The sequence below is a fragment of the Juglans microcarpa x Juglans regia genome, chromosome 3S, assembly GCF_004785595.1.
Source record: "Juglans microcarpa x Juglans regia isolate MS1-56 chromosome 3S, Jm3101_v1.0, whole genome shotgun sequence".
NCBI classification, from domain to species: domain Eukaryota; kingdom Viridiplantae; phylum Streptophyta; class Magnoliopsida; order Fagales; family Juglandaceae; genus Juglans; species Juglans microcarpa x Juglans regia.
In genome coordinates this window covers 25,908,017-25,932,928 of record NC_054599.1, presented here as the reverse complement: position 1 = coordinate 25,932,928, position 24,912 = coordinate 25,908,017, and the positions used below count along the sequence as shown (strand labels likewise).

The 24,912-nt window shown below is 38.1% G+C and overlaps 2 protein-coding genes across 4 annotated transcripts; both read right to left on the bottom strand.

Annotated features, from left to right (window-relative positions):
* Positions 1 to 3,462: 3,462 nt before the first annotated feature.
* On the bottom strand, positions 3,463 to 20,538 carry LOC121257149 (calmodulin-binding transcription activator 2-like). Of its 3 annotated transcripts, none has more exons than XM_041158048.1 (13): positions 20,208 to 20,538; positions 18,691 to 18,810; positions 18,373 to 18,488; positions 12,282 to 12,370; positions 11,236 to 11,278; positions 10,083 to 10,260; positions 9,825 to 9,947; positions 9,372 to 9,685; positions 8,275 to 8,814; positions 6,910 to 7,604; positions 5,773 to 6,355; positions 5,184 to 5,504; positions 3,463 to 3,883 (listed from the first exon to the last, which is right to left on the bottom strand). In XM_041158048.1, the coding sequence occupies exons 1-13, from the start codon at positions 20,245 to 20,247 to the stop codon at positions 3,752 to 3,754; spliced, it is 3,294 nt and encodes a 1,097-aa protein (XP_041013982.1). In that variant the 5' UTR covers positions 20,248 to 20,538; the 3' UTR covers positions 3,463 to 3,751. The 3 variants fall into 3 exon arrangements, with proteins under 3 accessions (XP_041013982.1, XP_041013983.1, XP_041013984.1); XM_041158049.1 differs by having other exon boundaries at positions 9,372 to 9,643; XM_041158050.1 differs by lacking the exons at positions 18,691 to 18,810; positions 20,208 to 20,538 and having other exon boundaries at positions 12,282 to 12,379.
* A 1,882-nt stretch (positions 20,539 to 22,420) lies between these two features.
* LOC121257150 (sugar transport protein 5-like) lies at positions 22,421 to 24,636 on the bottom strand. Its single transcript, XM_041158052.1, has 4 exons — positions 24,452 to 24,636; positions 23,933 to 24,252; positions 23,140 to 23,772; positions 22,421 to 23,049 (listed from the first exon to the last, which is right to left on the bottom strand). Exons 1-4 carry the CDS (start codon positions 24,597 to 24,599, stop codon positions 22,612 to 22,614), a joined length of 1,539 nt encoding a protein of 512 aa, XP_041013986.1. The 5' UTR covers positions 24,600 to 24,636; the 3' UTR covers positions 22,421 to 22,611.
* Between the last annotated feature and the right edge of the window lie 276 nt (positions 24,637 to 24,912).

Genomic DNA, 24,912 nt, shown 5'->3' with positions numbered 1-24,912 from the left:
TGCAACTTTTTACAATTCGTGAATCCAAACTGTTGTTCTCTTTATTATTTTCAAGTTTATCAATAAAGAGGTTTATTTCATCTATGTGCAATACGTGAATCATAGTTGAATTGGCTATCTTTTGCTCACTTTGTTCTTGAGTGTTTATCACTTGTTCATCATGTTCTTCATTTGTTCTTGGTGTTCATTTATTTCATTGCTCATTTGATCCATTCCATGCCACATACTCAATCACCCTATTGTTTGTCATCATTTCCATAAGTTTGAAATATTTTTCATAAATTATTCCCATCATCCAACTTGCCCTAGCCGAAACACACTCCCAATTTGAATTCAAATTCAAATTTCGGCAACCCTTGCCTTCTTTGGATTTGACCTAGCCAAACACATCTTGCCTCCCATCTTTCCATCTTTGTCACTTATCATAATTAGTCCATCATCCATATAAGCCCTAGCTGTCCACCTCAAGACTCCATAAGGTGATTATTTCCTTTTAGGAGTCTTGATTTTTTCAAATTCAAATTCAAATCTCAATCCAAATCCCTTAATTTAAGGAATTGCAAATCCTCTTCAATTCTTTAAATCACTCTTCCTACAATTTCTCTAAGTCAACTATTGACTTGTCATCTTAATTCAAATTCAAATTTCCCTCTTCCCTCAAAGATTCCTTCCATCTTACAAACTTTCCATCTCTATTCTTAAACCCACCAAATCTAGTCAATCTTCTAAAGACCAAGTCAATCTCAATCCGTCCACCTTAGCCATCAAACCCTAGCCTCACTCTTCCATCTCATTTCCAAACCCTAGCTTCATCCTAAACTCCAACCCCAAGCCAGTTCTCCCAAATCTCGAAATCCACCCTAGCCACCTCACAAAACCCTAACTACACTTCATCATACCAACCCTAATCACAATCCAAGTGGCCCAAACATCAAGGGCAACCCCCCAGCCATCCTCATTGCATCAAACACCCATAATCATCTCTTAGAACACTCTCATTCCATCATCTTAGCACCTCACTCAAGAACAAGCCTCTAGTCGTTGTCTTCCCTAAACACTTAGCCTACCCAAAATCATTATCATTTTCATCATTCCATCACCCAAACACCATCCCTTTGTGGAAGGCCAAGCAAGTTGACAAGATCACTCGGTTACCATTCACACCAAGACGAGCTTGTGGTCCTTAGTGTTAGGGACAAGATTGAGGTCCCTAACACTTTTGGAGTGAGCACAATCTCCTCTCCGTCCGATTCCTAGGATAATAGCCTCAATATCCCGTGGTCGTAGGCTTTAAAAATGATTTTTTCTCTCTTTTTCCTTTTTTTTTTTTCTCTTTTTTTTTTTTTTTTTTTTTGTTTATCAAAATCTAAACCAAATGGTAGAGAATTTCCCACATCACCATTGCCACAATTAATCATGATATATATATATATAAGAATTTCTACTTATAAAAAATATGTTAAGATCCCACGTTAACTAATTATGGGATTGGGTGGTGGTTTATAAGTCTTTAGATACATTTCCCTTATAAGTCGGTTTTCAAAGGTGACTTATACCTAGTGGGTAAATAATAAATGGTATCAGAGCCACAAACCCCACGTATGCAATCCATGTTCGCACGGTTGCAATCGTGCGGTATGGAGGTGATGTCGGCATAATTGTGTTTGTCCGGGGTTAGGAAAGACCTAGCACACATCCAGCCTGTGTGAGCGCCAAGACTGCTGTGGACGTCGACTACAAAGCGTGGTGGTTGTTACGATCCCATGTCAACTAAGTATAAGATTGGGTGGTGGTTTATAAGCCTCTAGACACCCTTCCCTTATAAGTCGATTTTTACAAGTAAATTCTACCTAATGAGTTCATAACACATATATATAAGAATTTCTTTGATAAAGCTGAAAATAGATAAAGAATATAATATTCATGTGAATTATGTTTGTTTAACTTGGTACGTACGTACCTATCCGTTCAATTGGTATGAAACAATAATAACAAATCTATTCATCCAAACACACTAAAATATATCTGTGTAAACGTGAGACGAAAGGGACGATCGAGAAAATAAATGTGAAGGCATTCTGTGGTGATGTTGGAAGCTATATTTATATATATTCATTTTAAGAGACTGTGTGCTGCTTCATTGTCACTTGTTTTCCAATTTCTATTCGTTTATCTCTTCACTTCTTTCTTATGCAACCACGTACCAGCAAACACATTATTGTTGGTGGATTTTTGAAGAAATTAAGACGTTAATGCTCTCGAAGGAGTGACGCACGCCCATACCTCACTTTGATCCCTATGCAACCTCTAATTTGTCGGGTTATTGCATTATCTTTTTCGTCTAATTTGCATATTTTGAGTAGGGTTGCAATTCGTATTTTCGTATCGTGTCAAGTCATAAAAATTCGATTATATAGATCAACCCAAACTCAACCCTCTAAGCTAAACATGTCAAACCCTAACTCAATCAATTTAAATAACGGATTGTGTTATGTCATTCGTTTTAACCCATTTAATAATTAATTAAAAATATGTTAACGCAATATGACTCATTTAAATTTATTTTATATAAATGGATTGAATTAACACGATTAACTCATTTTACTTTATTAACATAATTTCACATAACAGTTAAAATCTATATTTATTAGTAGCCACAATATCTTAAAAAATATATATCAATATTTTTAAAATTTTAACATATAATAGAACTAATATTACAAACCATACAATAACAAATATGAGCATAGATCTAGAATTACAATCCCAACAATAAAGACATAAACATACTACGAAATATCAATATTACAACTTAACAATAATAAAATTGTAATTTTGAAATAAAAGTTAAGCGAGTCAAAACGGATTGATTTCGAGTTAAACAAATTGATCCGTTTGTAGATCATGTCTTAACAGGTCAACCCATTTTGGACCTAAATCCGTTAATATCAAACTCAAACCCACTAATTTCATATCATGTTTGTATTGAATTCATGGCTCGTGTCATATATTGTCACACATAATTTTTAACAGGATTTCATATTGAAAGTTTTGAGGAAACTTTTTTTTTTTTTTTAGGCATGCTTTGTTCTTGTGAGAATAGTACAATTCAAATATTTGCTTCGTGTATTTGCAAAAGCCAATGAGTCAATTTGAAGTATAAAAGTTATATGAGAAGACAGGTTTTTTTTTTGAGATTTTGTAAAAATAATTTTGATATTTTTTAGATTTATAAAAACTGTGAATCGACTCATGATTGGATGAGGGTTTTTTCAGAGAGGAAAAAGCATATATTTTTGTTGAAATATATTTCGTTGAGATTTAAAGAAATGTGTGTGTATGTGTGTGTATATATATATATATATATATATATATATATAGAAAAAAATTGATTGGCAAACCCTCTCCAAGGTTTTCTTTTGATGATTGTTTCTTACTAAATTGGCCCAAATCCAATGGGTATATCAGAAATGTGCTTGTTAATATATTGTAGCTGTGAGCCACTACTGTATTCTGCGAACATACAACAAAGTACTACTAAACCAAGTCCCTCTTGAGAAAACAAATTACAATAGCTGTGCAGAGAAAAATTGCTTGTCATTACTATGTAACTGTAAACCCGCTGGAAATTCATGGATGGCATGAGAATTAGACATCATATTCACAGATTTTATGACCTCCATCATTTGCTGCAACAAAGCTAGAGATCTAGAATACAGGTTGGACGCAATGGTGAAGACGCGGCAGAGGTTTACTCAAATGCCATAGACATGAACGCCTCATCATCCATCAGCATTTCATCGTCCAGCAGGGCATTGATATTAATCTCATCCTCATCACCATCACCTGTTTCTTCGGGACTGTTCAAGACCATATGACCTGCCTGCCCAAAATTATAATGGAAAGAACAACCTGTCAGAATTTGAACGTCCTGGTACCAATAGGAGAAAATTTGGGAAACTCATCATTGGTCTTGATTCCAGCATGCAAAGCCAAACATAATCAGACCCAACCGAAATCAACAGAAGGGGGGTCCAAAATCGGAATTCTAAGAAGAAAAAGTACAAACTCTTCCATTTTTTTTTTCTCATAAGTAATATAAAATTTTATTGAAACAAGTTAATAGGCATAGCCTAAGTACACAAGAAGTATACATCAGAGAACACCTAGTTACAAGTTAGAACTCTCCAATTTTTTACGAGATTCTTCCTTTCGTTTCAGCATAATAAGTTTTCTGAAAACATTTTCTGCTTTTCTAATGTTTGGTGCAATACAAAAAATGCAACTTGGGAAAATGTTTTCATGGTAGTCCTCTCATTTCATTGGCACTCCTCGCTCTCAAAGAGGGTGCCCAAGCTAGTGCCACCAACCCTGCACTCATCTATGCATGCCCTGGCCAATCAACTCCAGATCCAATGTCACCGAATCTAGAACTACTGCCCAGGCTGGCCATGGCTTTGGTGTTCTGGATTTTGTAGGTTTTTTGGAAAAATATTCAGAACAAAGCAAACATGAAAGAATATTTTCACTTTTAATGTTTCATGCAAACAATAGAGATCATTTTTCTAAACTGTTTATCAAGAGAAAATGCTTTGCGTTGTACAAATTAAAGCTTAGCACCATGCTCGTAAGCATTAATCTCCAGAGCTTAAAATGTTAGGACGTGGGACGCAAATATATATAAAGTACATTACAGTAATCGTCAGAGACCTAAAAGGACAAGCTCAAGCAATTAGGAAATGGCCTATTTATGTAAACCAAGCAAACCACACTAACACCCTTCCTCACGCAAACCCGCTTAGTAAGTGTGAACCAAATGCAAATCTTGCACGTCAAGAAAAAAAAACAACAAAAAAAAGGAAGAATTGATTAGCCAGTGGAGGTTTCCAACCAAAAAATGGGGACGCCATGACAAGATAAAAACTATTATATTGGAGGCTCGGAGCCTTGACCCAAAAATTTAAGCTATCAAATCAAGAAACCCAACTAGTATATAAACTCAAATGCAGGCATGCCAACAAAGATTCCACATAAAGTACTAAAAATATGTGCAAGCTACTACATATAAATCATCATTGGATTTGTTTTAAAATTATTCTTACAAGTGGTTTGTCTGAGAAAACTAGCATACTAAGATTTTGCATTCATAAATAAACAAATAAAAAAATGTTTAAAATATATACCTTGGTCTCCCGGAACCCTTCAACTACTGTTAGCAGCCTACGGTATTGAGCCCGTCCCTCAGGATACTGTACCATAGACTTCACCCTAGTGAGAGCTTTTTGCAACCTTTCCTCTGTCTGTTTTCTTCCTTCTTTAAGAAAATCATAATCATCCTCTGTTGAGGGCACAACTTGTGGTTTGGGGTCCTTGTGTACATCTGGTCGGAAGCCCCGCAAACCGATCCCTTTACGTCTCCAACGCAATATAACCTTCTCCAAAATTCCTACAGACCAGACGATAGTTCTATATTGTTTCCTCACCTGGTGTCCCCTGACATGGGCCTTCACACAACAATTATAAATCAGCTATAATTTCACAATTGATGGCTTACAATTTATTGAAGATAATTTTTTTTTTTTTTATAAGTAGTTTATTGAAGATAAATTAATAGAATATTTAGTTTTTCATGCAACTTACCCAATAATAAAGGTCCTCTTCTTATTGGGATGGGTATCATCTATATTTTAGAGAGAGAGAGGAGAGAGAGAGAACTGAAAAAAACATCATTAAGACCTCAGAAAGTCAACAGTGGGATAGTAGCAAACAAACCTGAATTTTGACTATTCTTTGACGGATTGTTAAGAATTCTTTCCTTTTCTTCCAACCACGGTACTTCTTCTGTATATGTGTTGCAGCCGCATGGACTACTCTATCACTTTGTCCAGGCTTGCGTGTCTTGGCAGATACAAGTGAAAGAGCACATTCATCTGACAAGCTACCACCACCATCATCATGCTGAGTTATCCGCCTTCTTTCAAACGAATGCATCCTGAACATTTGATGTATACGATCAGCAGCTTGTGTGGCATTGCAGACAGCATTAAGTGAATCCTTCAGCGACAGTGCATCTGCCGCGTCAACATAATTCACAGGTGTTGCTGTCCGTTCTGAAATTGTTAGCACACCTTTCGTTCCAGAAACTTCTGGCATTCCATCTTCTTTTTTATCATTCATTGTTAGGGATTTGAGGTAGCTGGTCAAGGAAGACTCAGCAATAAAACCAGAGATTCCTTTGTGTCCCTTTCCAGATGCCAGGTCTGCTGGTGTTTTACCCAAAGGAAATTCAGGAGATGGATCTGTCAATGCTCCAGGTGCGGCACCCAGAGAGACAAGGAATGCTACTGTCTGCTCTCTGAATTTAACAAGGATACATAAATGCACAAAATAAATGAAACATTAGTTGTTCTGTACAAATAGAGATTGCATAGCAGCTGAAACAAATTGCAACTCAATCCAAGACAAAGTAACTGATGAAATGAAATTTGGACACTTCAAATCAAGTTTGTTATGATTTCTGTGCAGGTTATCTGCACATGACTAAAAGAAGCCAATGAGAGAATTGAAGCTTGAAAAGTCAAATATAAAAGAGATAAGGCCTTCGTAACCATAAGTATGGTATAAGGCTTTAGTCGCATTTCTTGTTGCACGAAGATAGAGCAAGGGAGAGGGAAGGTCTCAATAAACATCCTGCACAGGCTACAGACTCTTAAATTGGCCTCTTCATCTATAATGCAGACTATATATCAGAAAATACTTTGACTTGCATTTCCAGAGTCTGAAATGGATCGAGGTGGGGAAGGCTAGGCTCTAATCTAAAAATCCATAGATTGGATTTTAGCAATAAAGAGTACAGCCTAGGTTCAATAGAATTTAGAATACACAAGTATCAAGTTCAAAGGATCTTGCCTGCCACAAGACGCAGCCCAATGAAGGGCAGTCCATCCATTTATGTCCCGGAAATTGATACTAACTTCTGCTGTTACGATTGGTTTTATGGCCCAATCATAACCAAGGGCAGCTGCTAAATGTATCACACCTTGCCCATCATCATCCAATATACTAGGCCCTTTACCATCTTCACATACTTTACGGAGGAGCCATGAGTACAACTTCTCTTTCAGCAACAGTTTAAGGAGATACTCCTTCACTTCGTGTTGGGACAAATCCCTCTGCAAGATCGGCTCTAGAGTCTGATTATATTCCTCTTCCTCCTTTAATGTAATAATCTTGCTGATTAACTCCTGTTTCACAGTAACACTTTCAACAACGTGACTTGGAGGGATGACAGATCTCAGAGAAAGTAACCTCTCAAGACGCAAATGAAGATGCATTTCGTTTGCAGCACCACTGTAGATAACTGCAATATCTATATCTTTAATAGAGCCCACTCGATAGTCGAACTCACGCACTTCACTACAAGCTACCCTGTTGGAGCATGTTATATAAAAAGGCACTTGCCCAACAGTGTGAGGTGGAGTATGGCAACAAAGAATCCCATTCGCTAAAACTTCTGCAGGAACCTCCACTTCCCCAAACATACATGACCAGTTACATTTTGTTACCTCGGGTAGACTATTCAAAAATGTTCCAGTTATCAGAACCTGTTTTGTATAACAGAAATTGAGAAGCAATAAGAAATACAACAGTATATTTCTTTAGCAGTAGAAAGAAATGGAAATTTGTATGAACCTAGACCAAGTTGGAAACAGTACAAATGGAACACTTCACAACAACAAAATGATAAGAACATAACAATACATGAGTTAAGAGAAGCAACACAATTGCCCAATATGATTTACCAGTGCGTGATTAACAAAAATCTAGCAGGTCATTAACATTCTTATTTTTGTAAAAATAGCATGTCATTTACCACTTGGTCAAGAAAGTAGCACAAAATATTTTTTATAAGCATAAAAAATTTTATTAATATAAAATAGACATAGCCCAAGTACACAAGACGTATACAAGAGAATGCACCAAATTAGGAACTAGAGATAGTTGCAAGGAAGTCATGGAAACTAAGTCTAATCTATTGCTATAGCCCAAAGAAATAATGTCTTCAAAAAAAAATCTTATAAGATCATCCAAGAACATTCTCAAACTTTTTTAGAATCCCAAAACATAAATATATAGAATCCACATGCACACACAGTTTAGAAGCTCGGTCATGTTACTTGTAGTGCAAAATCAACTCAATATATAATTTGGGCCTTTGCCCTTTTCTTCTCTTTTTTTATTGGCAGGGATACAATGAAAATATATATTCGGTACCTCAGTTTCTGAATCCGTGTAAGCCCACTTTGGTGAAAAATCTAAAATACTAAAAAGCTGGTCCTGAGATAGAGAGGGACTCAACGAGGAATCATCAACTACATTTCCACATTCGACAGTGCTCCATGATAAACCAGACGAGCTTTGCAAATGCAAATCATCTACATCTCCAAGTTCTCTAGTAACCCATCGAGAAAAGCTGTCAACTTTCTTCAAAGCCTCTTCACCATCTAATAATGGTTTCCTCAGAGTCAAGGCACAGTTACCATTAGTTCCCTCAAAGAGCATATCGGTTTGGGAATTTGATTTTATTGAAAACTGAGATTCAGCATGTGTAAGCTGTGTTTGAAGATGGTTCTGCACAGGTTGTTCATTTTGCTGAACTGGATGAGTAGAAAACGGCTCAGGAGCACTTCTCGCATTCATATCAAGAGTTCCGGGCTCAAATAAAGCTGTACCCAGATCATTTGCCAATTCAAAATTTGATAACTGGTTCATAGGCCATGTGGACAAATGTACTGAATTATCACCAAAAGATACCTGGATAAAAGAATCTAAGATCAGAACATAAACAAAATTATATGAACACGAACTATTAAAAGAGAACAAAAGATTTATTATATATGTCATGTAGGAAGCATTAGAATGAACCCCCCCCCCCCCCCCCCAAAAGTTATCATACCGTGATTGAACCAACAGTCCTTGTGATAAACCATGAACCAGTTTAATGTTTGGTTCAGTATACAAATAGACCAGCTGCTTCCTCAATTATGAAAAGACTACTGCATAAAGACTTCAGAATAGTCAAGTTTGACTATGAAGTCAAACAGTTGGACTCTTATCATACCATTACACATGGGAGCGGTTATGTGGAGTCAATCTGGGTTGGAGAGGAAGCACTAAAGTGATTCAGTGAATCATTGCACAGCTAGGTATGCCATGCATGGAAAATAATTTTTTTGGCATGGGAATATGATTTCGGCAACTAACTTTTCTCTTAAAAAAAAAGGATTTCAGCAACTGACTTTTCATGAGATGCTAAAGGGTAAATACATGTAGATAATACCAATAGTTGGGGTAGAAGATTGGGATAGTACCTGCCAATTTGGTTGCCTTGGCACAGTATTGTGAAACTCTTCTTTGAGGACACTCTCACCAGCTAAATGATCACCTATAGTCATATTTTCTTGTCCAAGGAAGATATCCGTTAAGGTAGATTGAGGTTCAGATGATGCACGAGAAGTTACAGAGGTATGGAATCCTCTGGAGTTTTCCAAGACCTCTTCCCAGGATGACAAATCAATTGCGTCTTCGGAACCAGACGCATGAGTAACACCATCACTATCTCTAGGTCCATCTTTATGGACATCTGAGATATAATTTGCCCCAATTAATGACAGAGAATAATTATCTGGAAAGGGTTTCAAGTATACAGTCAGGTCCAAAACACCATTTAGGAGCTTGTGAGATGAGGCAATAACATGAATGAATATGAACTTGAAAAGAATGTAAAGGAAGATGGAGAAAAAGACAAGCAGCAACACACTCACCTGCAGAGGGATGCACAAAATAAGAACTTGCACCACCAGCATCCATCCTGTCTGTGAGATGACCATTCTCCATTGATGGTGACTCAAGAAAGCGGGATCTTGAACTTGCTTGATAACTATCCTCTGCATCAAATCCCACAGATATTAACAGACAGTCACATGCATGGTTGAAAGTATATGAACTCAGGATCAGTCAAGATCAGGCCAAAATGGAGAGCAAAAGGTGACCTCAATTAACAAATCAGAGGCAGAAAATACCAGAATCTGCATCTTCACATAACGATGTAAGAGAATTGGTTGGGCTTGGGGAATCTGTACTTCCGGATGGTGCCCCTTTATGATTTGTGGGAAAGCTAGAACTCAGAGGGCTGTCCTTATGGAAATCGGATGCAACCTCATCCCTCTCTCTAATACCTCCAATATTTGTCCTGTTTCCCTGATGGGAAAAGTACAAAGAACAAAAAATACACAAATCCATTAGTAAAGATATTTACATCACACTGTATTTGACTTCCTAACAAAATACTTTGTTATGGAAAGAAAATAGACCAACTGGAATCAAATATCCTATTATAAAAAACTGGGAGTTGGGCCATCTTACAAATGAAATAATTTCGAAAAGTTACAAAGCTCAAAGCTTGCCTAGAAAAATACTAGCCAGTCATTGCACTTTCACATATAACTAAATATACTTTTCCAGAATGTTGATTCTCAAAAGAACTCAAGAGCGGGAGCACCTCTAAAGCATTGTTAAAAATAATTAAGGCATACATTAACTAAGTAATATAAACAGGTCATTACCCAGTACTGGTCCTGCTTATGCGGGGTGATTTGGATATAATCTTATCTTCAAGATTTTTTTTTCTCCGCTTCTTGCTTCTTCCTGAAGTGCCAGTTCTCAATATTCCAATCCACACACTTGTGATTAGTAGCCCAAGACTTTACTATTGCAGGGGGCAATGGCCACTATTTTTATATGTGTTATTATGATGTATATTCCTCAGCAAATATATGCCGGAGTGGCACACTAAATGTTTTTTTTTTATATAAGTAAAAAATAAAAAATTATTGATCAAAGAATTAAGCAAAGCCCGATACAAATACAAAGCACACTAAATGTATGTGGCATAATAGTAAAATATTGCAGCTAATGAAGTACAAAAGTAAACCATTATTAACCTAATCTGTTTAGCCTAATAGTTGAAGGTATAGAAGTCAATCATCATTAAACCTAATCTATTTAGCCTAATGGTTAAAGGTGTGACTTTACAACCAAATAAAAATGAACTACAAATTTTGTTGCCATGCCCTTCGGAAAACTGAATACGAAAAGTTACAAAGAGCATCAACATGAAAAGATAAAAAAAAAAAAAAAAATGGAAGAAATGACAACAGCAATGAAGAGGATTACCTTAACTTCCAAGTAGTGGACAAAAACTATGTGCATCAAATCCCTGCAAGAATCAACAAGCTCAGGAGAAACATGAACAAAAAACCCAACCATTTTTTTTTAGAAGTAGAATGAAGTTTTATTGAAACAAGTAAATGTGTGGGGCCTGAGTACACAGGAAGTAACCAAAAAAAGTATTGAATCTGGAAACTATTGAAGTTCAATCATTTCATAAAAACATTATACCTATTAAGTGTTTTTTGTAGGTAATACCTATTAAGTATAAAAGCTCCGTGCCTCTAATTTATAGTTCCGCACTAATATGGTGAACAAAAGATTATGCTGAAAGGAGGAACTAGGAGACCTCTTGTATACTTCCTGTGTACTTGGACTATGCCTAATTACGTGGTTTTTTAATAAATTTCTTACTTAAAAAAAATAAAATAATAATAATAATAAAAAAAAGAGAGGAGGAACTAGGAGACCAACGATGAAAAAGAAGAAGAAAGAAGAAATTATGCCGAAAATGAAATAACGGGAGAGGAAGTGGTAAATGTGAAACAGCATCATCACAAATTCCACATGCAATACAAGATAAAAACTAAGCACATATCACTCAATCCTTAAGCATATGTTCACTCATGCTTTGCAAAAAATCTCACAATAAACCTTAGAATTATCATAAGGCATGAGAACGTAGAATCAAAAACACCCAACCCCAACCTCAAACCCGCCCACCCTAAAAAATCCAAAGAGAGGCCTTTTGGGAAGACTGCTGTAAGGGTCACGATTCCTGAGTGCAAAATAGAACATGAATACTGCCACACCTCTATTGTGCACACGTTGACAAGGCTGTTAAACTCACAATCTTGGTGTCTAAGAAAAAGTATCAATGAGAAGGAGCACGCTTATGCAAGTAAAAGCTCTAAAGGAGAAGACCCGCTTTATAAATATGGAGATCACACAGAAGAAAGGTTCAATTAACCAACACAATAAAATGCGATAATACACAAGGATCTAAAGGTAGCGTGATTAAAAAAATGAAATATGAATTGGTTCATACTTACTGTTCAAGCATCCAATAGCTGCGCCTTTGAAAAGTTTCATTCTCTTCCCCATGAGCGTAGTAGCAGTGTAGCACATCAACACTACCAACCTAAAATTGCTTGAAGTATGTTACCTATCAGACCCTCGGTAAACTTTAATAGAGTTATATGAAGGATTAATTATTTCAACAAACAAACCTCCAAACTAGAAAATGAGTAAATCCCTCGATATACAATGGCTGTCTAATTAATGGCTTTCCTATTCGACAAAACATGAAGATAAGAAAATAAAATAAAATGCAAGGCAGCCTCACACTCTTGATAGCATTTTTCCACTGTTACCCTTATCAAATACTTTGAAAATTTTAGTTTTTACAGTTAAGAATAACGTGTGATACAAACTAATTTAGTGCATTGTGGGTAAATAAATATGTTTATTACTCTTTTTCTCTTCGTACACTTTTTCTCTTTTTCATTGACGTTGGTGGTTATGGGTGTTTGACGGTGAGCTTCCACTGGAAAAGGCCCGCCATGAAACGTGTTGTGATTGAGTCTAAACTTTTTGAGGTGGGAAGGTACGGGCGTTTTATATCCCTGAGTGAGAAAGGGTGGAAAGGCGTGAAATATATGAGTGGGTTAGGTGACTGCTAGGTGGATTTGTAGAGCTTTGGAGGGAGGTCTGAAAGCATCAGATAACGGCTTCTACTCTGCTCATAGGGATGGAGATAGGGGCTATATTGCGCAACGTAGTTCCAATGCTCGAGGGGCATACATGGTTCTGGCAGAATATGGAGATGGGAGAAGGAGTTTAATATTTATCCCTGAAGGCATAGATGGCTTGGGCTAGAGGAAATTATTGGTGGTGTTGCAGAAAGCAGTGAAGGGAGATTTTTTGTTCTGGCGGCACCTGCAAAGCCTCGGTATGGTGCACCTCCGTCGTCTTTCAGGGAGGCACTGGTAGGTCGACATGAGGGGCCTCGTGATGTGAAGAGGGCAAAGACGACAGGATTGCCTAGGTCTGGTGGAGTTCCATCTTCGGTGAGTGGTCAGTGTAGTGATGGTAATGGCAGGGAAGGTGTTGGTCCGAATAAGGAAATGTTTGTAGAGGCCTTAGCTGTTATTGAAAATCAGTTGGGAGAATTGAACGATATAATCGGATGGATGAAGCGGTGCATTTTGGGGCAGACTTTGGAATCTCCCCCGGGCTCAGGAAAGGGGCAGGCCTTGGGCCCAGTTGATGGGCCTCAGCCCAAGGACCCACTCGATCTAGTGGGAGATCTCGTCTGGAGGAAGAAACCGAAGGCCTTAGCTGGCCCATCGGTCAGGGGGCCGATGTCATCGTCGCCGATGAGGCCTCATGTGGCCTCACTGCAGGCTATCGACCCATCGGCGATAGCAACAACGCCGACGGGATCTCTTCCAATGCTCGGTAAGCTTCCTCGAAGCCATCCCAACGAAGATTTCTCTCGTTTAGCAGTGGGACTTACACAGACAAGTACGATGGTGGTTGCCGACATAGTCCCGACTCAGATAAAGCCGGCGATGGTGGTATATCAAATACTACCGTCGCGCGAGGAGGAGCCCACATTTTTCCCGATGTCATTCTATGGTTTTCAAGAAGCCAAATCCCAGAAACTCCCGTTACATACCATGGAGCCCACATTTCAGTTGGGTCACTCTTTTGAAGATCATCTTGTGGTATTATCAAAAGAAGGGGAGTTCAGAAACAGGGATTTCTTGGTAGACACTGTCAGGGGGTTATCTCAGGGACTCTTGGAGGTTAATGGGGATTTCTCAGATTCTCTTGCAGTGGCCAACGAGGTCACTATAGTAGAATGGAAAGGAAGTAATCTGTTGGAAGGGGAGGGAGACACAGATGCAAGGGAGCCATTCCCTATGTACTGTTCGTTACCAAATGAATTTGTGTTATCTGAGTGAGTATTCCAAACGGTAAAGGATATCCAACAAGTTGTGGGTATGAAATGTGTGGGATATGAAGAGCAATTTATGGCTCTCCTCACGGCCATTGAGGCGAGTCACGCTCTGTCCAAGAAAGCTGATTCTAAGAAACGAAGGGAGCTTAACAGACTTAATTGGTCGTTGAATGAGGGTAGCTCAAGCCGCGTTAGGTCCAAAGGGAAGGGGACGGTTGTTTCTTTATGAAGCCGAAAATTGTGTCCTGGAACGTTAGCAGGTTGAACAAGACTAATAAACACCTACGCATAAAAAATCTACTTTGGGATTGGAAGGCAAATATCATTTGTTTACAAGAAACCAAACTGAAATTGGTAAACATAAAACTTGTGAGAAACGTGTGGGGTTGCCCGTATGCAGATTGGGCCAATCTAGCTTCGGATGGGGCATCGGGTGGTATTTTGGTGATGTGGGATAAAAGGGTCGTGGAAAAAATGGAGGAGTTTGTAGGAGAATTTACAGTGACTTGCTCTTTTAAGATGGTGGAGGATAATTTATTGTAGGCTTTTGCAAGTGTTTATGGATCGAATGATGACAATATTAGAAGGCGTTTGTGGGAGGAGTTGGCTGGTGCCTATAGCTGGTGGGATCTTCCCTGGTGCATAGGAGGTGATTTTAATGTAGTAAGGTTCCGTAGTGAAAAATCTAGAAGTACTCAAATAAATCCAGCCATGGCTGAATTTTCAGAGTGCATTTTTTACCTGAATCTTGTTGAACTCCCTCTAGCTGGTGGTCCCTTCACCTGGTCTAACAGTCATACATGGTCTTGCCTGGACAGATTTTTAATATCGCAGGACTGGGAAAGTCATTATCCGGAGGTATGTCAGAAGAGACTGCTGCATCTCTACTCAGATCATTTTCCCATATTATTAGATGGAGGCGGCATTCAAGGAGGTTGTCATCATTTCAAGTTCGAAAACATGTAGCTTAAAAGCGAGGGCTTCGTGGACAAGGTAAGGCATTAGTGGTCTTCTTATCAGATTTTTGGTACCCCATCCCATATTCTTGTAGGGAAACTGAAAACGTTAAAGGAAGACCTTAAACTTTGGAATCTCCATTCTTTCGGAAATTTACAGGAGCAAAAGAAATCTCTAATGAAGGAATTACAGAATCTTGAAGGGATTATTAAGGATAGGGCTTTTACACCAGTGGAAGTTTCACGTAAGGCAATGCTAGCAGCAGAATTGGAAAGGGTGTTAAGTTTAGAGGAGATCTCTTGGCGACAAAAGTCAAGAGCTCTTTGGTTGAAGGAAGGGGATCGAAGCACTAAATTCTTCCATAAAGTGGCTAACTCTCATTGGAGAACTAACTCTATCGAGATGCTAAAAATCAATGGTAGAGATTGCACGGAGGCCCCAATGATCCAAAAACATGTAGTGAATTTCTATGAACATTATTTACAAAAAATGAGGGTTGGAGGCCCAAACTAGATGGACTTAGTTTTGAGTCCATTGAACCACAGACAGCCTCCTGGTTGGAAAGATCTTTTGAGGAAGAGGAGGTATTGGATGTGGTCTGAAAGATGGTGAAGGATAAAGCCCCAAGCCTCGATGGCTTTACAATGGGGTTTTTTCCAACATGTTGGGAGATGGTGAAAGAGGAAATTATTAATGTGTTTCAGGAGCTGTTCGTGGCTGGGAAATTCAAGAAAACCATGAATGCTACTTTTATTACTTTGATCCCAAAGAAATCCGGAGCTTTGGAATTGAAGGACTTTAGGCCCATTAGCCTCATTAATGGGATATTCAAAATCATTTCAAAGGTGCTAGCTAACAGGTTAAGGGTGGCAATTGATAAAGTAATCTCAAAGCCACAAAATGCTTTTGTAAGGGGTCGTCAAATTCTTGACTCGGTCTTAATAGCCAATGAATTTCTAGATAGTAGATTAAAGTCTGGCACTCTAGGGATTATTTGTAAACTAGATATGGAAAAAACATATGATCATGTAAACTGGGAATTCCTCTTGTACTTACTGAAGATATGTGGCTTTGGGGAGAGGTGGTCTATGGGGGGATCAGATGGTGCATTTCAACAGCAAGATTCTCAGTGTTGATCAACGGTAATCCAGAGGGTTTCTTCAACAGCTCTAGAGGCTTAAGACAGAGTGACCCTCTGTCCCGCCCTTCTATTCGTTATCGTCATAGAGGCACTGAGTAGGATGTTAACGGCTATGGTTAGTCATGGTCTTATGGCTGGATTTTCAGTGGGTGATCAGCAGAGGGGTTCTATCTAGGTTTCCCACCTATTATTCGCAGATGACACTTTAATTTTTTGTGATGCAGAGCAAGACCATCTTAGGGTACTGAAGGTGCCTCTTTTTTGTTTTGAAGCGGCGTCAAGTTTGAGAGTGAACTTCGATAAATCAGAGTTAGTGCCTGTTGGGAACGTTAGTATTTCTCGGCAGTTGGCTAACACTCTTGGGTGTAAAGTCGCTTCTCTCCCTATGACATATTTGGGGTTACCGTTGGGGGCTACAACACGGGCTCTATCTCTTTGGAACACTATTATTGAGAAAATAGAACGAACATTGGCTGGATGGAAGAGACTGTATTTGCTGAAAGGAGGTCGGGTGACTCTCATCAAGAGTACTCTCTTTAACTTACCAACTTACTTTCTATCTTTATTTCCTATTCCAACTAGTGTAGCGGCGCAGATCGAAAAACTTTATCGTGATTTCTTATGGAGTGGGATGGGAGATGAATTCAAATTTCACCTAGTCAGTTGAGATAAGGTGTGCAGACCAATTCCTTCAGGTGGTTTGGGGATAAAGAACTTGAGAACTTTTAATCAGGCTTTGCTTGGAAAATGGATTTGGAAATACAAATTGGAACCAAAAGCTCTATGGAAATTAGTGGTCGATTGCAAACATGGTAGGATGGGGGGGAATTGGTGTACTAGAGAGGGAAATGGGTCCTATGGGGTGGGGGTTTGGAAGCATATACAACATGGATGGAGGGTGTTTTCTCGACATACTAAATTTATGGTGGGGGAGGGCACTAATATAAAATTTTGGAGGGACATTTGGAGCAGGGAGGAGGCTCTAGTGGACGCTTTCCCATCCCTTTTTCGTGTGGCATGTGATCAAGAGGCTTTAGTGGTGGATCTCATGGTTCGTTCAGAGGATCAAGTCCATTGGAATGTCACCTTTAGTAGAGCAGCTCAAGATTGGGAAATAAATAGTTTTGAGGCTTTTTTCAACCGAGTGTATTCTTCAAGGATGTCTGGATTGCAAGAAGATAAGTTGTGGTGGAATCTAGTAGGTAAGGGTGTTTTTTCGGTTCGCTCTTTCTATAAATCTCTTACTTCGCTTCCAAACACTTATTTCCCTTAGAGAGGATTGTGGAGGAATAAGGCACCTCCCAAAGCATTATTTTTCACTTGGACAGCGGCTCTATGTAAGATTTTGACTACTGATAATCTGCAGAAGCGCCAGGTAATTATTCCAGAATGGTATTGTATGTGCAAGAAAGTTGGCGAGACAATGGATCATCTTTTGCTACATTGTGAGACAGCTAGAGCCCTGTGGAGCGACGTGTTCATTCGAATAGGGTTAAATTGGATGATGTCTGCTACAATGGTAGAGTTATTGGCTAGCTGGGTAATGCCGGGTGGTGCTCCACAAATCAAAGTTGTGTGGAAGATGGTTCCTATTTGCATTATGTGATGCATATGGTGGGAGCGTAATGAGCGGACTTTTGAAGATAAGGAGCGGACAATAGAGGATATTAGAATTCTATTTTTCCACACCTTATTTCTTTGGGCTATTGCTGTAGATTGTAATGGTCTAAATGTACATGATTTTCTTATTTCTTTTTTAGCAAACTAGATAGGTTTTATCTCTTGTATACATTCTTGTGTACTTGGGCTATGCCTATTCTTATTAATACTACCGTTTACTTATCAAAAAAAAAATTAGTGCATTGGCAATTGAACAAGGGACACTCGTTTTAGTGCATACAAAAAGCAATGGGGGACAATTATTATGTGAAAGAGAGATTATGCAAATCTTGTCAATATCATAAAGCAAAATATGCAAATCCTAGAGGGTCAATCACCACGACCTTTCTTTTTGATATGTAAATCGATCACCATGATATAAACTCCATTTAAAAGTAAATGACCTTTTTTGCAAGCTTACCTTCAGCTTCTCATGAGCTTCCTTCACAGTTTTTCCATCTTTCTTCTTCCTCCAATTATGTCCATCCTTTCTAAAGTATCTCAACACCTTCCGATCAAAAAGAAATAGCGAACCACCTGACTCGGTGGAATACATGTTATGTCAAGTTTTTTTATGTGCATCCACTTAGGATTGAAGAAAAAAAGATGATAAGCTCTTATTTTGATGGGAGACAACATTGTTCCATAAATCCAGTGAATTCACATATAATTAAACTTTGTGCATGTAATCATGATGCTTATTTAATAATTAGTTCAATAATATTTGCTAGACTCATACTTGGTGGCCTATTCGGAGGCTCTGATGCAATATGAAACTTCTGATAATTACGAAGAATCTCGCAAATTTCAGCCGGTCGCAACCACCGTGACCGGGCTTCTGCTAGTATTTGTTGAATATCTGCATACCAAAAATAAAAATAAAAGTGTACTCCAAAGGACCAAAATTATTCATTAATCAACGCAAAAGAAGCATACAAGTACACGGCATATTCAAGAGAGTCGTCTATCCAGGAGTAGAAAAAGATACAAGAAAATCATGAAAAGAAAATGCAAAAGGTAAACATCTATCAAAGGGAGATCAATGATCTAAGAACTTCAGGATTTACTAATTGAAAAAAATAAAAGAACTACATGAATTGTGCGTGCTTGTATGCATGTCCTTATACGTCAAAGAGCATAAAACAGTGAGCAAGGGAGGATGTGAGAGAGTAATGGAGCTCTCTAGCTCACGCATACAAATAGGTTAAGAAACATGGAGTGTAACTAGATGAGTATAGACAAGTACTAAAGAACAACTCTCGCCAATAAGCCGCACAGTCAAAATACATCTTATAATCGCTCATACTCACAAGTCACAACTCTTCCACTAGCTTTTATTGGCCGCATAAACACAGTAGAGATAAAAAATGTTATTTTATAATAAAAATATTAACTAGCGCAGAGGAACTAATCCGTTTACACCAATCAACTGATAATCTGAGGAAGCGCCGGGTAATTGTGCTGGACTGGTGTTGTATGTGTAAGAACCAGGGGGAATCAGTAGATCGTCTGCTTCTACACTGCAAGGTGGCTAGGGTCGTGGGATGATTTTTTCACAAAAGTCGGTTTGTCATAGGTCATGCCTCTTAGATTGGTGGACTTCCTCGCAAGTTGGCGAGGCAATCAGGGTAACTCAGGTGGCGGCCATTGGCGTATGGTTCCTATTTGTATGTGTTGGTGTATCTGGAGGGAAAGAAATGCAGGAAGCTTTGAAGATTGTGAGAGAACAATGGAGGAACTAAAACTTTAATTCTTTAAGTCATTGCTCTTATGGGCGGGAACCATTGTTTGTAACGGTCTAAATGTTCATTACCTTCTTCTTTCGATTGTAAACTCTAACTAGTGTTTCTCATGTATACTACATGTGTACCTAGGATTTGATTTTTCTATTAATAACATTTCTATGATTACCTATAAAAAAAATAACCAGCTTAGCTGAGTCCAACTAAAAAAAAAAGTGTTCAAACCACGAAGTCTAATAACAAAGAAAAAACTCCATCTAAGCCCATCAGTTTCCGTAGTTTTCTAAGTACCCAAACAGGTCGTAATAACAACCTCCATTCGCTCCAACCAAAAAAATAATTAATTATTTACACTGAAACATCGACTCATAAAACCCTAGAGATCTCAAGAGTAATCAACTAAAATTCATCGAGATTTCTACAGGGCAAGAAACTAAAAAAAAAAAAAAAAAAAATTGAACGGATCTGTATAAATAAATTATCTGGAAAAGAAGAACACGCCAATAAATCCGACCTAGTCGAGGAGCGAGGCCGTAGGATCCACGCTCCGCCATGAAGAAGACTGGATATATAACAGAGATTAAACTAAGAACGCATGGAGTTTGATGGAAATGCAAGAGAGTTGTGTGAGACTTCTTTGGAGTCAGCGTTTCGAATAACGTGAGGAAGCAAAATCGAAGACTTTGAGTGTTTCCCTGCGAAGTTGGCTGGGAAGGATTCTAAAGTCAATTCTGATGGGTGTTTTCTGCCCTGCTGGCCGAATCATATTCTTCGATCGCCACAAGGTCGAAGAAAAGTGGGCCTGAAGACTCTCAAGTCTCAACCCCAACCCCCTTTTATCTCTCTCTCTCTTTTTTTTTTTTTTTTTTTTAATTCTCTCTAGATCCCTTGCTTTAATTCTACCAGATCTGAACCGTCGGTTATATGAAATCCGTATCTCTTTTACGCGATCTGCACCGTTCCCATTAAATTTGATTTTTTATTCTGTCCTGAATCGCCTTCCTCAGCCTATTATGTCGTAAATATTTTGTGTTAACAGTGTTATGTCGTTAATTAGATAAAGCCATGAGCCAAAATCAAGAGAAGATAAGTACCAACAAATAAAAAGTAATTCAACATTGTATAGTTATTTAAAAAAAAAAATTATTATTAAAAAATTGATTTTTTTTATATAAATCTTATATTTTATTTATTTTTTTCAAAGTAATTATGTGACAGTTACATAATTTATAATTATAAATATTTTTTTTTACAAATAAATATGAGTCGACAGATTACGTTTAGATGTTGAGTTGAGTTGAGTTAAGTTGAGATAATAAAATATAATTAAAATATTATTTTTTAATATTATTATTATTTAAAAATTTAAAAATATTAAATTATTTATTATATTTTATATTAAAATTTAAAAAAATTATAATAATTAATTGAGATAACGAAACTAAGCCTGAATCTAGGCTCGTGAAGCAAACTCTCGAGATGGGCATTCCGGTATGGACCATGGATCAAGCAATTATGTGGGCCCTTGAAATTGATCGCGATTTATTACAATTTGGACTCAGACATTTTCAATAATTTGGAGACATCTACCCATAATACGTGGATCCATCTAATACATGAATTCATGGGGACGACCATGGGCAACATTCAATGTTGTTGAATATATTGATTAATATATGTCTTTCTAAATTATAGAAAGTTATGAATTTATTGTGACCATATACATTTGTCAAGTGATAATTTTTTATATTATATGAATATGAAAATAAATGTGCTATAATAAATCTCACAAAAATAAATTCATAAATTGACATGATTTCATACGATACATTATATCTATTTTATAATAAAAGTATATTTATAATCTAATATAGCACATCAAGTCACATCAGTTTGTCAATTTACTTTTGTGGGATATTTTTATGACTAAATAACTTTTCGTATAAAAGTTTATTTACAATGTTGTTCTTCATTAATTCTTAGATATAAAATTATGATTCAAAAGTTTGTATACAATTTTAGTTTTAATTGTGAGATAGTCAGTTGTAGAATATTATATATAAACTCTAATCCAAAAATGAGGTTAGATTATTCGATGCCTCCCAATAATCCTTCTTCAAGTTAAGCCTACAGATCAAAATGATTTGGTAAAAATATGAAGAACAAGAGATGAAGGATATATACAAGGGGTGGAAGCCAGCGTTTGAATAAACAATATTACAAGCACTTTTAATGAACTAATTAATTAAACCTTTAATCCAGATAATTTATAAACAGACCAAATGTCTAGACGTACGTACACAATAATCCTAACAGACTCTTGTGCCAAATTGAATATTAAAGAGCAACAACTCAACAGATTTTCTACGCAACATGACAACCATGAATAGAGTGAACAAGCTCTATGACCAAAATCTAAATAAAATCCCATGGAGCTATAAATGGGATTCTCTTCGATCGTACTCTCACCCAAATATTAGATATATATATATATATATATATAAAAGTAGTGCTATATATATTTACATTTTACATATATTTTTACTTACAACACTCATTTTATTAACAACTTTCTTTTGAAATTCTCATAATTTTCAACATATGATAAATAACTGATATATGGAAACGTAAGTTTTTTCTAAATACATTTAACATTTTTCACGTATATATATATTATATATAACATATATATATTTAACTTGATTGATTGTTTCCAATGGCCCTCAACACCCAAGTTGGAGAGGCTCTGCATGATTAGAATCACGGCAAGCACAAGTCACTTGCATGCAAGCTTCCACCACTCCAGCAGTACTGGTTAGCCAAGATCAAGAGAAAAACAGAAGAATTCGCTCCCAGAAGTTGAAACGAGATCAATACTACTTCTTTCGGTAACTCAACTTTCCAGCGAAATACGTCGATCACGGGCCGGGTATGTACTTCTCAACGTCAACGTATCGATTCCAGAACCAATGATCTTGCCAGATCGTGTCCATGGATTCCAAACTAATCCCCTTAGTCTCGGGTACGAATAGCGCCACGAAAACGGTCATTATGAACACCCATGCAGCGTAGAAAAGGAAAACGCCATATTTCATTTGACATAAGATGGTGGCGAATACCTGAGCCAAAATGAAGGTGAACAGAAAATTGCAGGCAACGCCTATGCCTTGGCCGGCTGGTCGAATTTCCATTGGCAAGATTTCCCCCGGAACTAACCACGTCAACGGCCCCCACGACCACCCAAATGCGGCCGAGAGGCTACACATCAGGACCAGTACAGTAATTGCTGCGCCCTTGGAGAAAGTGGCAGTTCCCGCAGTCCCTAGCTCCGATGCCAATATCCATGCCAAGGCCACCTTCATCACAAACATGAGAAATCCTCTTCAATGAAGATGCTTGTAACAGTTGGTATTGCTTACAGTCATCATAATAAACACTTAACTGACCTGAGAGACAATCGTCTGGACCCCAGCTTCAAAGAACAAAAGTCGGCGCCCAAACCTGTCAACGGCAAAAGTTGATACGAGCGTAGAGGTAGCATTCACGACGTTAAGTATGATGGCAGCAATCAAAGCCCCGTCGCTACTAATCCCAATCGAACGGAGCATAACGGGCCCATAGAAAGCCACGACATTGATCCCCGTGAACTGTTGAAACGACGGGATAGCCGCCGCCAGTACCAGTTGGGGCCGGTGCCGTCTTTCGAATATGACCTTGTACGGCTGGCGGTTGTCAGCTTTGGCGGCCTCATTGTGGCTAATCATCTCGTTCAGCTCGGCCTCAGTGTCGGAGTCGACGCCGCGAACTTGGTTGAGGGATTTTCGGGCTTCCTGCACCCGGCCCCGTTGGATCAGGCTACTTGGCGTGTCCGGAATGAACATCGCGCCAACCGTCATGATCGCCGCGGGTATGGCTGCACAACCCAATGAGACTCGCCAGCCGATGTCTCCGAGATGAGCAGCCATGAGGTTGATCGATGCAGCTAATACCACTCCAGCGCCGATGAATAACTGGAAGGCGGTGTTTAACGCGCCGCGCCATTTAGGTGGAGCCATCTCCGAGAGGTATATTGGAGCTGCCTATATCAAAACAACAAACGTTAGAATATATAGCTCAGTTGGTAAAGCGTACTGCGGCAAGCGATTTTATATTCTACCTTTTTCCTCTATATTTTTATTTATAACATATATTTTAATGGAATTGCACAAAGTTTCACTAAATTAGAGATCTGCATCACACCTGATTTGTGAAACCAATCCCAACTCCGAGAAGGAGTCGACCAAAAATGAGCATTTTTACGTCCATGGCAACAGCATTAAGCACCGTACCCAACAAGAACACGGCGCCACCGATAATCAAAATGCCTTTCCGCCCTGTAGCCGTGGTAACACGGCCAGCTACGAGGGACGATACCAGACCAGTTATGTACAATGAGGATGTAAATGCCGTAAGAATTTGGCTGTCGAATATACAGTACTGATTCTGCTGTGCATCATGCATCTTTAGTAAAACGGATGGGAAGAATTTCTTAAGAAATGATTCCATTGTTGTTACACCTCCTGCAATCAAACATCATAATTTTGACTTCGCGTCTCATTAATTCAAAATAATTTTGTAGTGAAAAGATCGTTATTTTGTATTTAAACAGGATAAAATTAGAGAAAAATTATGAAGAATATCGAAGATTACTGAAGAATTAAAATAGCCCATGCATGCATATAAGTGATTGTAGAGGGAGATGAAGATCAGAATAGTAACCTGAAACGCCGATATCATAGCCAAATATCAACCCAGCTGAAGCCGCAACGATGCAGATCATGAGGACGGACGGCGTTAGAGATCCACCGCCATTCTTATTGGAACCGCCCAATGTTTTGATATCTAAAACATTACCGCGTCCTGCCATCTCTCTGTGTGTGTTTTTTTTTTTCTGTCTCGAAAAAGTTTCAAAGAAATATAATTAGTACGTGCAATTTCAAAGCATAATTTTTTGTTTCTTTAATTATTTTGTTTTTATTTTATTTATTTATAGGAGTATATTCATTTTCGCCTGTTGGAGATCAGTAGGAAGTTCATAATAGAATGCGCATTTTGTGCAGTTAAAGACGGTCATACGTACGAGGAAGTTCATGACGACCCAAGTCAACATATTGGTCCCGAACGTGCCCGATAAAAGAGGGATCAAAAGTGGGTAGTTGGCGGCCTATAGCATTCCAGTA